We start from the raw sequence: 15,255 nt of genomic DNA, 5'->3' as shown, positions 1-15,255 counted from the left end.
TCCATTTATACATCATCTATCCTTTTTTTGAGACAATATTTGAGTATTTCAGTTCAGACAAAAACTCTTGGGAATTTTTTACACTTCATGTATCTTGATTGATCAGACCACTATCCGAATGGATGCACACTCCATTTAAACTTGGCTTTCACACAACGGAAACCTGCAAATCCTGTGCTATATGCAAATACAGTGAAATTTTCTTCACGCTAAGGCCAGTCAGCAAAATCTTCTGTTGAATGCTCTCTTTGCATGGCAATTAGGAGCTTAAGGTACATCCGTGTGTCTCATCAATCATTACTAATTAACATGTGGATTGTGAGGCTCCCAAACTTCCACTGCTGCTGACAACGCTCCATCTGGGAGGAGTAAAGTTTACATATCTGTCCGAACAACCAGATGCATTTACAGTTGGCAGAGTCAGACCTTGCATACATCTCAAACCAGAGGTGACTGGACAGCTATCCATCTCAAATGTGTCTTGGGACCTTCTGACTTTGGACATGAAGTTTGAATAAACTTTGCAGCATATACTGGCCAATGAGTAACCAATTTCCCTGACATACAATGAGCCCAATCACTCGCTATTTGTGTTTGAATGGTTTGTGGACTGCTCATGGCTCTGTGGCAATGCTGTTGTACGTATTAACTTTGTACTGCACATGTGAACTCACCCTTGTGGAAGGTGGGATTGCTGTCCTGTAGGAGGCGGCTGAGCTGGTGTCCGTTGATCTGCAGGAGGCGCAGCTGTTCTCTGAGTGATAACTCCTCAAACACAGCTGGAATCAAATGGCCCACGCTGTTCTTGGAGATGGGTAACCCCAGACCCAGTGCGAGGGTGGGGGTCAGATCCACCTGCTCCAGGACGCCCGGCTCCTCAAATCCCGCTGCAACAGAAAGATATGTATCATTAACCGCTCACCAGCTTTAAAATTTGAGGTCATTGCACACTGAGTTTGAAATTTTTGTCTGACATTTTCGCACGTTAAAAAATAAATACGACCTCACACTGTGTCAGTCACGTTTACACACTGTCTCCAAATTTTTTGTCTGTCATAAAAAATTCGGATCGGGTTCGATTTTCTGGATTTTTTTGCATCCGTAGCAAGTATTTTGAGAGGTGTTTTGATAATCCCGCTGCTCCTTGATAAAGAGGTGGAACTCTCATTCCTCTCGAAGCAATCTCTGGATTGGATGAACCTGATATGTGACCCTGGACGACAAAACCAGTCTTAAGGTAATTTTTTCGAAATTGAGATTTATACATCATCTGAAAGCTGAATAAGTAAAATTTTCCATTGATGTATGGTTTGTTGGGATAGGACAATATCTGGCCGAGATATAACTATTTACGGTAAGAAATTTACAAAATATCTTCATGGAACATGATCTTTACTTAATATCCTAATGATTTTTGGCATAAAAGAAAAATCGATAATTTTGACCCATACAATGTATTTTTGGCTATTGCTACAAAGCGACTTATGACTGGTTTTGTGGTCCAGGGTCACATATTTCCTCTTTCTATTTCTCTTTTTAAGAAGAGAGAGAGGACAGCAAAATCATCCTCACTGCATGAAGACTACTAGTATTGTTTTGTGAATTTTACTCACAACGGATTAATTAATACGCATTGGACTCAGTGTGCAAGGTTTCTGTGTGTGACAAATCCAAAACGCATACGAAAATTTCAGACTCAAGGTGCAAGGACCTTTACAGCACATTTCTGTCCATGAGATGCACTTTCTGGAGTTTTACAAGAAAGTAATTTCTTTTATTTCAGCAAAATATGAATCTATCTATCTATCTATCTATCTATCCACCCATCCATACATCTATTCCTCTATACATCTATCCATCCATCCATCCATTTATAAATCCATTTATCCAACCATACATCCATTTATACATCCATCAATTTACACATCTATCATCCATCAATTTTTCTAACCATCAATTTATACATCCATACATCTATCCATCCATCCATTTATACATGCATCCATTACTACATCTATCCATCCATTTAGACATATATCATCCATCCTTTTATACATCTATCCATCCATCTTTCCAGCCATCAATCATGCATCCATTTATACAGCCATCTATTGATCCATTTATACATCTATCCATCCATCCATCAATTTATATATCCATCCATCCATGTATACATGTACATCCATCCATTTATACATCTATCTATCTATCCATACATACATTCATCCATCCATCTATTCATCTATCATCCATCCATTCATCCCTCCATAAATTTATATATTTATCCATCCATCTATTTATACATCTATCTATCCATCCATTTATTCCTCCATTTATACATCTATCCATCCATCCATTTATACATGTATTCATCCATCTGTCCACCCATCTATTATCCCTCTATCCATCTAACCATCCATCCATCCATCTGACCATCCCTCCAATTTATATATTTATCCATCCATCCATTTATCCATCCATCCGTCCACCCATCTAACATCCATCCATCCATCCATTTATATATTTATCCATCTATTTATACATCTATCCATCCATTTATTCCTCCATTTATACATCTATCCATCCATCCATTTATACATGTATTCATCCATCTGTCCACCCATCTATTATCCCTCTATCCATCCATTCATCAATTTATATATTTATCCATCCATCCATCCATCCATCTATCAATACATCCATTCATCCTTCTGTCCACTCATCTATCATCCAGCCGACCATCCATTAATCCATCCATCAATTAATATATATTCACCCATCCGTCCATTTATAAATCTATCCACCCTTCCATCTATTTATACATCCATCCAAAATTTTTCGACTACTTTTGTTCTCATTCCAGCGCTGTTCTGCAAACTGACACCCAAAATGAAGACATATTTACATATTAATAAATGAATGCAGATCACTTCATCTCTAGCAGGAAGTTGATGACACGAAGTAAAAATAATTTATACACGCTAAATCTATAATATATTCTTCACATCAACAAGACATCAGCGTTTGATTAAGTCAGTGTTTCCTGCACTGTGCTACTGATGAATCTGTAGCGCTAACTCAAAAATGCATCTATAATTTAGCTGAATGGTGTTGCGTTGCTTTTGCACTGTCCTTGCTGGCTGTGCACAAAAATAAACACACATATCCTTAAAAGAATCAGCAAATCAATTGTTAAATCTGACTGAATTGAGTCTGGTCTGAATCGCTCCGAAGACTCACTGTGCAATGAAAATTCCGATGGAGTTACAAAGATACGAAGGAAGTCAATACAGGTTAAGTTTATGCATATACAAAAAAGTAAAAACAAAAATTCAGCTGCTTATTAACAAGTCTGCTGTGTCTCTCTCCGGATGGCGCTGACTTTACCTGCGGCTACAGCAGTATGATGGACGATGAGGTCAGCGTGAAAGCACCGCATGCAGCGGGTGAGGATATGAGCTCATCTTTAAATAAAAACAGTGTGCTGCATGAGAAAGCTGGTGTGACTGCATATGCGTGCTTGTGTATAAATGACTAAGAGATCACAAAAATAGATCAGGCAGGAAAAGAAACAATTATCACATTCACCCTGACAGTCTGGTGTAGATAGATGCTTCGCCACTCCACACTTTCATTTAGGAGAGAAAAAGAGAGAGAGAGAGAGAGAATATAGGGATGAGCGGAAGTGGATAATGAGCATCTCTCACAGAGTTTCACACTCTAGGGCGTGAGTATAGCGCGTGTGTGTGTGTTTATCCACACGTGGTTATGAGAGCGTCATGTGCTCGCTGTGTGTACTGCATCACATGACCAGCACGACAACCGCTGTGCCAGCTCTGTGTGTGTGTGTGTGTGTGTGTCACAATCAATTACACACTAGACTCAATGCAAATTAATCCATTATAAAACAGTAGGGAAAAAATGAATTAATGCTTCATATTATTAGACAGAGATGAATCAGTAGGTAATTTAAAACCCTCGGGCCGTAAAATTATCCAGCAACTCACCGCAGAATTCCTCTAATGCAATCAGACTGTCACAGACATTTGTGATTTAATGTGCAGCTAACAACTACATGAGTCTATGTGGGATATGTAAGAAAGAGCACATCTAGAAAGCCTTACAGTAGAACTTTCTACACTGCTGTTGAAAAGTTTATGGGTCAACATGATTTTTTAAAAAGAAGTTAATCATTTTATTCAGCAAGATGCATTAAATTAAAAGTTACGTTAAAGACATTTATAATGATACAAATTCAAATAAATTGTATGTACATCAAAGAATCCTGAAAAAATTTAAACAACATTCATAAATAAGAAGTTACAATGACGTGTGATGGACCATGTGACCATGTGACACTGAAGACTGGAATAATGGCTGCTGAAAATTTAGCTTTCATCACTGGAATAAATTACATTTTTAAATATATTTTATAATGTATTTTTGAGCATAAGAGACTTCTTTTAAAAACAAACAAACATCTTACCCATAAAATCTTACTAATAAAATATTAAATATTTTTAAACATGATTTTATCATTTAAAAGTCAAAGTGATGACATACTTTGAAGTAAAATAAAATTTGATTCCAAAAGTACTCGATTTTATCTGATGTGAACTGACTGGATTGAAAAGTCAACATTCTAAACCAGAATAAAATTAAATGTACTGTAATTTTTATTGAATTAATGCTAACCAGCATTAAATTACTACATTAACTATAATTCTGAGGACCAGAAAGGATGGAAATGATCACAAAACACTAATTTTGGCTGTCTCTGATGCAAGAAACCTTGACTAAAATAGGGTGAAAAATAAAAATGCAATAAAAGAATGCAAATAATTGCAAATGTGCAAGCAAAGAAAGTGTGAAACACATCAGGCTCTTTTTAGTGGAATAATTGCCCTTCATCAGTTCTTTAGAGATACGGTCTTGATTATGCAAAAAAATGTCTACAGTTTAAGCTCTAACAAAAGCAGATCCTATTTTGTGCTCTTGCAAATTATTTAAAATGCAAGAATGGTTGAAATAACTCCCAAATAGATGAACAGAAGCACACAGCTTTGCACATTCTAAGAATATCTTGCATAGTCATTAACACTGATCTGAAAAATGCAACTGTTTTTGATTTAAGCATTGTTCTGTGTCGTGCGCTTACACATAATCGCTACTGAGAGTTTGCTGAAACAGACCTTTGATTCTGTGAGACTCTTCTGTAGCTTCCTGTTTCTTGAGCTTTTGCAGTAAAATGGTAAATAACATTAACTGGTGCATCAGCAACACCATCAGCCCCCGTCCCTCACAAAGACATTAATTTTCTTAAATGCATGTGTGAATATGCTGGTAGTTATTTGTCAGTTTGATTTAAAGCAAGATAAAGATGACAAATGATCACCCCAGTCACACCAAGTCTCAGTCTGGGGACTGATTTACAAACATTTTTATTGTGTGCAAAGCTTCTTTGCAGGAGACCGATGACTATTAGAGCCCTTGTTTAGCTGGATATCTGTCATATGGCCATTATTGGATACGGCTTAACAATTGTGGGAGGAATTTTGTGTATGGATTGCACTAAGTCTGGCCAATATACTTCTAGTGAAGAACCAAGACATCAAATATACAACCCAGGCTTAAAATAACTTTAACAGAGAAACTTTGGGAAATCGATAGAAGATCATCCAAAATGTTTTTCTTGAACTTCAAAGAGTCGCATAACCTTTACGTCTGGAGGAGAAACTTAATGTGAGTAGACTTTCCTTCAAAACACCATGAGATAATGTCTTTTTTTCCCCTAACATAGGATTTTTTTGGCAATCCAATAGTCAAATTTCTCAATAGAGAGCCTCTTTAGAGAACACCCACCAACAGTCTGTGCTACTCACCTTTCCTCCTGAAGGAGGGGCTGATGAGCACAAGGGGCGTGTTGATTTCCGGTTCCGACGATCCGCCGTGACTGCCGGTTTCAGACATGCCATGGTCTCCACACAGAACCAGCAAGTTGGGCAACGTCCCTTCAGATTCCTGAAACAGAAATTTAAAAAAGAAAGAAATATATTTTAATATATTTATATTTATTATTAATCTAAATGAATATAATTACTAATACATTGCTAATATTTATTTTATTATTATTATTATTATTATTATCTAAAATTATTTATTTAAATTTATGCATTAATATTTAAACATATTTACTTAAAAATGAATTATGCATATGCACATAACTACAAAAAAAATATGTTAAATAATCCATTAAAATCCATAAAAAACTAGGATATTATATTTCATAACTTTATTTAATAAAATTGATAGAAATTATTTTCACAAAATAAATGGTTTAAGGTAGTGCTGTCAAATTAATCGTGATTAATCGCATCCAAAACAAAAGTTTGTGTTTACATAACATTTGTCTATACTGTGTGTGTGTGTGTGTGTGTGTGTGTGTATATGTATATGTATATGTATATATATATATATATATATATATATATATATATATATATACACACACACACACACACACACATATATGTATATATTTAAGAAATGTATGTAATATATATTTATATATAACATAAGTTACATACATACATACACTGTATGTATGTATGCATGTATGTATATATATACACACATACATGCATACATACATATTTTCTCTTAAATATATACACGTATGTGTGTGTATTTATATATCCTGTACATGATAAATATACATAGTACACACACATACTGTATATATTATGTAAACACAAACCTTTATTTTGGATATCATTAAATCGCGATTAATTGATTTGACAGCATTAGTTTATGGTTATTTCAGTCTTTGACTATGATCATTTTAGACATGCAAAAGTTCAGAATTTTTTTTTATATATATATAATTTTTTAAATAAAAAAATACAATTTTTAATACAATTACAATATAATATACAATATACATAATATTGTATAAAAATATAAATCAATCATTTTCATGCACTTTTTGCAATGTCATTAAAATATTGTCTACAATGGCTAGAAAAAAATTTTTATGGTAAAAAAAATTAAAATAAATTTGCAAAAATTCTGCAATGTAAATTTTCCTAATTTCTTGTCAGTTTTCCACAGATCCTGCTGTATATTTGTGTACATTTGTGCATCATGCTTTCTCCAAAATATATATTTTTTAATTTCTTGTCAGTTTTCCGCAGATTCCGCTGTATATTTGTATTTATTTGTGCATCACGCTTTCTGCAAAAATTCAGCTAAATAAATGTTCTTAATTTCTTGTCATTTTGTCGCAGATCCCGCTGTATGTTTGTGTATATTTGTGTAAACGTGCGGGAGAGACGCTGGAATGCTCTTCTCTCCACTGGAGCAAATCACTGAGGTTTTAGCGCTAAGCCACGGGGATGCGTTTCTCTCTCTCTCTCTCTCTCTCTCTGCCATCAGGGACGCGAGGACGATCGGCTCTGTTTCACATCAAAGAGTCTCTCAGTGCGTCGGAGCCACTTGATTCCCTCAGTGGCACTCTGAAACCGTACACACACACACTAAACAGCCGTCCTTCACACACTCCTGGGCCCTGTACCACTGCGCTCACAGCTGGCCGGCCAAACGTTCTTACCGCCGCTAACACTAATGATGCTACGCTAACAACCAGTCCTCTGCTCGCAGCGGTTCAAATATTCATGAGCCCACTAAACGTATGCTAATGACTAGCCTTCCCTCTCGCCCGAGTTAATGCACGCTAATGACAAGCACTGTGAATAAGCCATTTGAAAACGCCGCCTCACTTGCGGCCTAATATCCGCCAGCGGTGTGAGGAAATAATAGTGTGCATGGACAGGTGTGATTTAAGTCAACGGCGGCAGGAAAAGGCAAACCATAAATTAGCTTAGGAAATTCCTAATATGCTGTGATTGCCCAACACATCACTGTCAAGTAAAAGCTAAAACCATTCCTTGTGTAAATTATTAAACATTAAAGGGGTAGTGCACCCAAAAATGAAAATTCTGTCAACATTTACTCAACCTCATGTTGTTCTAAACCTGAACCTGAACCTTGAACATAAGAGAAGCTATTTTGAAGAATGTTGGTAATCAAACAGTTGCTGGTAGCCACTGACTTCCATAGTATGGAGGAAAAAGAAAAGAAAAGAAAAAGAGAAAAAAAAACTGGAAGTCAACAGGGACCAAAAACTGTTTGGTTATCCACATAACTATCCCTTCAAGGCATCTAAAGTAGCAAAATAAAAACAAAAAAATAAAAATAAATAAAATAATAATAAAAACAATAACTAACAATAAATAAATAAATAAATAGGAAAAACATGATATATAAAAATTAAAACTATATATAAATAATAAAAATAAATAAATGTTAACAAAATAAAATATAGCACAAATAAAATAAATACATGTATATTGCACTACATAAAGAAGAACCATTTTAAATAAAATTATAAAAGGAAATGAATAGGAAAAAATATATATTTTGTCACATAAGAGAATTTTGGCCAGAAAAAAAAAAAGTGCTTAATTGTCATGTTAATTAATTAATTTTTTTGTAATTTACTTAATATCTTACATCACAACACTTCTCAAGTAAATGCATCTTGATTGAAAAATGTTTAGATATTTCTACTGGAAAAAAAGACAAAAGTATTGTGTAAGAAAATCATTTTTTGCAGTTTCTAAAACCCATTTAAAATCATCAAACCAGACCTGACTAACCAGTCTGGTGGCCAGACCAGACCAGACCAGAAAACCCTCTCGGGCTGGTTTGGGCTGGTTTAGGCTGTTTTACGGGCATGCAAACTTTTAAAAGACCTAAAAGGACAATACAACAGATTCAACAAAAAATCTTTGCATTGCTTCAGGAACACACTTCGACTATTCCTAGAGTAGATGGCCAATTTCACCTCAATAACGGCATGAGAACGGCCGCCTGTAAAGGGCCGTGGGGGTGTCCCGTCTGCAAATGCCTGTTAGCAGTTTTAGGGCACTCGTTTTCCAGCAGCGAGCCAGAAATAAACTGCTATCACACTGAGGTGCAGTAATGGAGACGGATGAGTCTCAGACTGTAACACAGTGTTCATGTCGCAGGGGTAAGGATAAAGAACAGCCAACAAAGCAAGGAAAATAAATAACTTGATATAAGAATATAAAGCATTTTTTCTTTCCCTCCTTTATAATGTGATTTACTGTTATCCTCTGGATGCCTGCCTCTTACCATAAAAATACATTGAAAATAGAGCATTTCCCCTTATGACTCACTAGAAACCTTAAAGCAGAACAAAACTAATAAAGAAAGGCGACATTAAAGGAGCTTTGAAAAATAATTCAACACGAAGCAAACCATTGGGAGTTCTTTTAAAAAAAAAAGTCAAGAGTTTCAGACTTCATTGCGGGAACGAGTGCAATAAAACAGATGCGTGTGAATTTATCTCGGTGATTTGTTGAGCGCTTAGAGTCCGACGTGAATCAAACACGGTGTTAATGTGCGAGCTGACTATTGTTTGAAAGCGCAAAAGTGATTTCTGACTTCAGGAATGAGCGATTTGGTTTGAGACAAGGAGTGGGAAAAATGAATAAAAAGTGAAAATGGAACAAGGTAAAAGAATGAAAGATGCCCCCTGCCATTTTAATAGCACTGCGGGCGGCTTTTCCAAGAAACCTTGAGGAATTACAGACGGCTTTAATGAATAGTTCAGCTAAAGTGAGTCATTATTTACTCAACCTCGTGTCGTTCTGAACCCTACGACTCTCTTCTGTGGAACACGACAGGAGAAACTATGAATTCTAATTTTAATCTTTCCTCTTTAAATATCACACTGTAAAAAGTGATTTAAAACTTTAACAAAAATTTAGGAAACCCATTGCCTTAAAATTTTCAAGTAAATGATAATTAAAAAAAATAAGTTAATTGAACTGTCAAGTTCACTTAACTTTTTTTTAACTATTATGTACTTAATCATTTTAAGGCAACGGGTTTCCTCAATTTTTTTAAGTTAAGTCAACTTTCACTTTTTACAGTGCATGCACATATGATATATTCAAATTTGGCACATAAAAATGGTTTGATGTCAAAGACCAATTGATTTGATTTTTGTTTTGAGAACTCGGATGCAGGTGATTTTCAGTAAACTTTCAGTAAATAACAACTTAGACAAATGTCATATGACTTTAGAGGACTTCAGCTCATAAGCCGCAGGGTTAACTGAAACTATTCAAAAATGTTTTTGATATAAAATAAAAAGTACAAAAACTTTAAGATTAAATTTAAAAACTACAACTTACTAAAACCAAAACTGAAATGAAAATAAAGCTACATAGAAATAATAAAAACTACGTGCATACTGTACTAAAATTTTAAAACTCTACTCACCCTAAAATTTTTAGTACTGTTTACTGTACACCCAAGAGCAGAATAAGCGTGCTTTAAATTGTCTCCTTTTGAAGAAATAAGCTCATACGAATGTGGAATGATCTTTACGGGGTTTTTTTTAAATCCTGATTCTTTCATACAAAGGTAATGAATTCCAGACAAGGAGTGGGGGGAGAAAGACTGAATAAGACACAGAGACAGAAATAACAGAGAGGGGACGCAGGGAATAGGTTCAGAAAAAATAAAAGCGGTAAATCTGTGAGGAGATTTCACAGGCACAGAAACCAAACTCAAAACACTTCAGTCAAGGTTTAACGCTTCTTTTGCCACTTACAGCGATTCCCTGCACAGCACCAGTGAGAAACGTTCCAGAACCATCGTTTAAATATTCAGGAAGTCGTTTAGGCGGTTGTCTCCGGAGATTCTTTAATGCTGGCCCTTTTTTAATTAAAGAGGAGAACAGGGGACGCCGGTGCAATTTCAGAGAAAAAGAAACTTGTGGAGTTTGTGGCAGCAGCCAAGCTATTAAAGGAGGAACAATGTTATTCACGCTCACGATGTTCCAAACTCCAAACCCAAACTTTCCTTCATCCGTGAAACACAAAAGGAGAGCATTGGAAGGATGTTCATGCTGCTCTTCTCAACAGAATAAAAACAATATACTGTTAAATAATATATTGTTTAACAATCATGTATTAATCTAAATTAATGCTGATTTACAAATATATCCTATTGTCCACTATTAAATCATTCTGCTATAATAATAATAATAATAAGAAATTATTATTATTATTATTATTATTATTATTATTATTATTATCATCATCATCATCATCATCATCATCATCATCATCATCATCATCATCATCATCATCAAGGTACGTCATATATCTTATACACAACTTGAAATGTAAATGTTAAAAAATCTTCCAATTAATTATATTATTAATATTGGCTATTATTATTGATATTAACTATTATAATTAATGTGTGTTGTTATAATCACAATCATAAATTACTTCATGCAACTTAATGTTAAAATGCATTATATGTAATTTATTATTATTATTATTATTATTATTATTATTATAGGTACATTATATATCTTAATACAACCTGAAAATGTAAAAATCTTATAATTAATAATATTATTAATATTGGCTATTAGTTTTGATATTAACTACTATAATTAATATATTATATTACATTATATTTTATTATAATCATCATTAATTACTTTATGCAATTAATGTCATTTACTATTATTATTATTATTATTATTATTATCATCATCAAATGTATTGATACAACTTGAATTAAAACTGTGTAAATTACAATTTTACATTAGTAGCAGTAATCAGTATTACTTAAGTATTGAGATACTCTTATGGTTTTTGTTAATACTTTGAATTAGATTTTACTTTTATAGTTTTAAAGTTTGTGTTTTTATTAGTTAGCAATTTTTAGTTTTTGCTTTTTTATATACAATTATTATTAATTATTTATTTATTATGTTTATTATTCAAGAAACAGAAATGTTTATTATGGTTTTAGTTTAAGTTAACTATATAATAACCATGGTGGTAATAAAAAAAATTATTATCATCATCATCATCATCACCACGGTTATACATGGTGGTAATAATAATAATATGGTTATTACCATCCTTCCAACGCTTTCATAATGTTATACATCTATTAGTATATGTAGAAATTAAAATGAACCAAAATGAACAAACACTGTAAATTACTGATCATCCTAAGCTCATGTCGTAATAATGAACAAACTAATGTATAATTTTGATGTAGACGTAGATTCTAGTGACATGCAGAAGTCCTGTCCTTGAGCTAGAAACTTTACCTATGATGCTCTAGGGCACGGTTATCAAGTAAAGACAAAACTGCACCTCAAAGAGACTGTATAGAGAGTATTTTGAGTTGCTCTGGACTAAAAGCATCTGAGAAAGAACAAGTAGCCAGATGAGGAGCGTAGGTCACGGCAAGCGCTCAATAATTTAAATAACGGACTTTCAATGGCATCGATTAATATGAGATTTCAATTTCAACAGAGCAAAATGTCCAAGGTCTCTGCAATGCAGCAGCATTCGTTACAGGAAGACGAGTTTCCTCAGGAAATGAATTGTAAAAATCAGCAAACATGACCACTTTCTCTATGGATACTTTGTCCCAAAACGAGGCAAATGAGAGATTTGCATGTAATTATACAGAGCAGACACAAGAAACCAGTGTGGGAGAATGTATAAAAGCGTGGCCCAATTTAAAGTCTGAAATCTCGTCTTCACAGGAGGGATATGGACTTGGAAAAGGAGGACAGGAAATTAAAGCGTACCATTATATTCAGATTCTCCGAAGTCTTGTAAATTACACGACATGCATCGGTTTGAGTGGGAATAACAGGATATAATCCAAACTCCCAGTTCAGGCGAACAACGTCAGTACAAAGACGCCGAATGCAGCTCTGGGGTCCTGTGGCCCCGTACGGCCCTGAAGAGCAGGAGAGAAGAGCGCGCAGGCCAGCGGCTGAAGACAAGATCTTCTATTGTGCCCAGCCTGAAATCGACGGTTTCCTTTATGGGATTCGGCCGCACCACACAAAGGGATGGAAAGATTGTTCTGTTGGAGGAGAAATGAATTGATGTGTTCATCACAGAGGCTGTCCAGGGTATGTGAGAATACATGAGGAGAGAGAAAAAATGATGTAATAAGACGGGAAGAACTGCAGTTTGATACTGGTACAAACCCAATCTCTACAAAATGAGTGCTGGATGGCAGAAGAAGCTATGTTAGGAGAGTCGGAGAAAAAAAAAAAAAAGATATTTAATCTGTGATATGTAGCCTATATTTGTAAAATGCATATTTATTATTATTATTAGTAGTAGTAGTAGTAGTAGTAGTAGTAGTAGTAGTAGTAGTAGTAGTAGTAGTGCATTACAATAAAATATACGTAATATAATAATTGACAATATAACATTTATTATAATAATAAATATAATAATAATAATAATAATAATAATTATTATTATTATATAACATTAAGAATAATAATAATAATAATTATTATTATTATTATTATTATTAAAATGTTTATCATCATTGCATTATAATAAATATACATTTTAATATCAAAATTGCTTTAATATAACATTTATTATTACTATTATTATAATACAACATTTTAATTATTATTGTTATTTTCTTACTATTATTAAAATATTGTTATTATTATTATTATTATTATTATTATTATTATTCAATATAAATTTTGTAATATAACTAATATTATAATTGTAATGTAATATTAAATAATAATTATTATTATAATTGTTGTGCAATAAAACATGCATTTGTAATATTATAATAATGAATTACTTAATTTAAAATACAATTAAATTAAAATTCATAAAATCGATATTTTACATTATAGATTATTATTATTATTATTATTATTATTATATACATTTTAATATTCATTTAATTTTACATTTTTTAATTATAATCATACAATTATTAAACATTATTATCAATGTATTTATAAAACTTGAAATGCTACAGTTGTATATAGAAATTTGAATAAACCAAAATGAATACATTATTGCTAATTATTACACATTAACTAATGTTAACTATGTTTATTATAATATGCTGAATTTAAAACTAATATGTACTGTGTTAGAAACAAAAGGTATTGTTATAATATATGTTTTTAGAAAAACAGAGTCCTGTAGGAAACACTGCCGTTATTAAAAAAACAAATACAAAAAGATATGAAAAAGAACAAACAGAGAGTAAGAGAGAGAGGGAAATGTGAGAAATCTCATTAGTTTGGATGGATTCTACGTGAGGGCCGTCAGCTCAGTCCACAAATAAAAAACACAAGCATCTCATCACAACACAAGAGATACAAACGGGAAGGCACAGGATGAACATGTTAAACCGAATCTCGTCTGTCCAACATCATCACAGCTCCATGTAACTGCAGATGAGACTGTCAAAGAGTAAGATAGCATCTGATTCAACAGCTTTGAAACACCTCAGTGTGTCTAATGAGTAATGTCTGAATACTCAATGACGCTTGTGACAGCAGAGGGGCTTTTAGAGACCCTCAGAGCCTCTATGCCATGACAACAAGAACATATCAAAGTGAAGCTAACAGGTCATTTACCTCGGCGACAAATGACGCACATTTGAGTCATGTTTTCTGTTGGGCGTCCATGCGACGGGGCTTTGAGCAGAAACACAAAAACATCTAAAACCCATTCTCTGCTGGCCTTCAAAGAGAAGAAACACAATATCCAATTTGACTGAATTTGCATATAAAAAAAGATTTTGTTCTGCATGTGCACTATTGCTCAAAAGTTTGGTGTCAATAAGAAAAAAAAAATCATAAAGGATGCATTCAATTGGTCAAAAGTGACAGTAAACAAATATAATGTTACAAAACATTTCTGTTCTTAATAAATGCTGTTCTTCTGAACTTTATATCCATCAGAGGATCACGGTTTCTACAAAAATATGAAGCAGCACAACTGTTTTCAATACTGATAATTACATAATAAAATGATTATTGATTATACAGCAAATCAGCATATTAGAATGATTTCTAAAAGATCAATGATGCTAAAAATTCAACTTTCATCACAGGAATAAATTACATTTTACAATATATTCAAATAGAAATCAGTTTGTAATATTTAATATAATAATAATAATAATAATAATAATATAAAGTAATATAATTGTAATATTACTTCACAATGGTACTATGTCTGCATTTTTCATCAAATGATGCAGCCTTGGTGTGCAAAGACTTCTTTCAAAAAAAAAAAAAATCCTACCAAATCCTAAATAGTTTTTTGCTGGTCC

The 15,255-nt window shown here is 33.3% G+C and overlaps 1 protein-coding gene across 4 annotated transcripts in view; it reads right to left on the bottom strand.

Annotated features, from left to right (window-relative positions):
- The window catches only part of pigg (phosphatidylinositol glycan anchor biosynthesis class G), a 132,431-nt gene that overhangs the window by 89,817 nt on the left and 27,359 nt on the right, over positions 1-15,255 (bottom strand). For all 4 annotated transcript variants that reach the window (XM_058797782.1, XM_058797783.1, XM_058797784.1 and 1 more), the window contains exons 5-6: positions 5,883-6,021; positions 675-887 (exon numbers count right to left, since the gene is read on the bottom strand). In XM_058797782.1, the coding sequence (XP_058653765.1) occupies positions 675-887; positions 5,883-6,021 (352 nt within the window). The remainder of the gene's footprint in view (positions 1-674; positions 888-5,882; positions 6,022-15,255) is intronic.

Source organism: Onychostoma macrolepis, chromosome 14 (assembly GCF_012432095.1).
Source record: "Onychostoma macrolepis isolate SWU-2019 chromosome 14, ASM1243209v1, whole genome shotgun sequence".
NCBI lineage: Eukaryota > Metazoa > Chordata > Actinopteri > Cypriniformes > Cyprinidae > Onychostoma > Onychostoma macrolepis.
The sequence above is the reverse complement of the archived record's forward strand: the minus strand, read 5'-3'. Positions and strand labels throughout refer to the sequence as shown.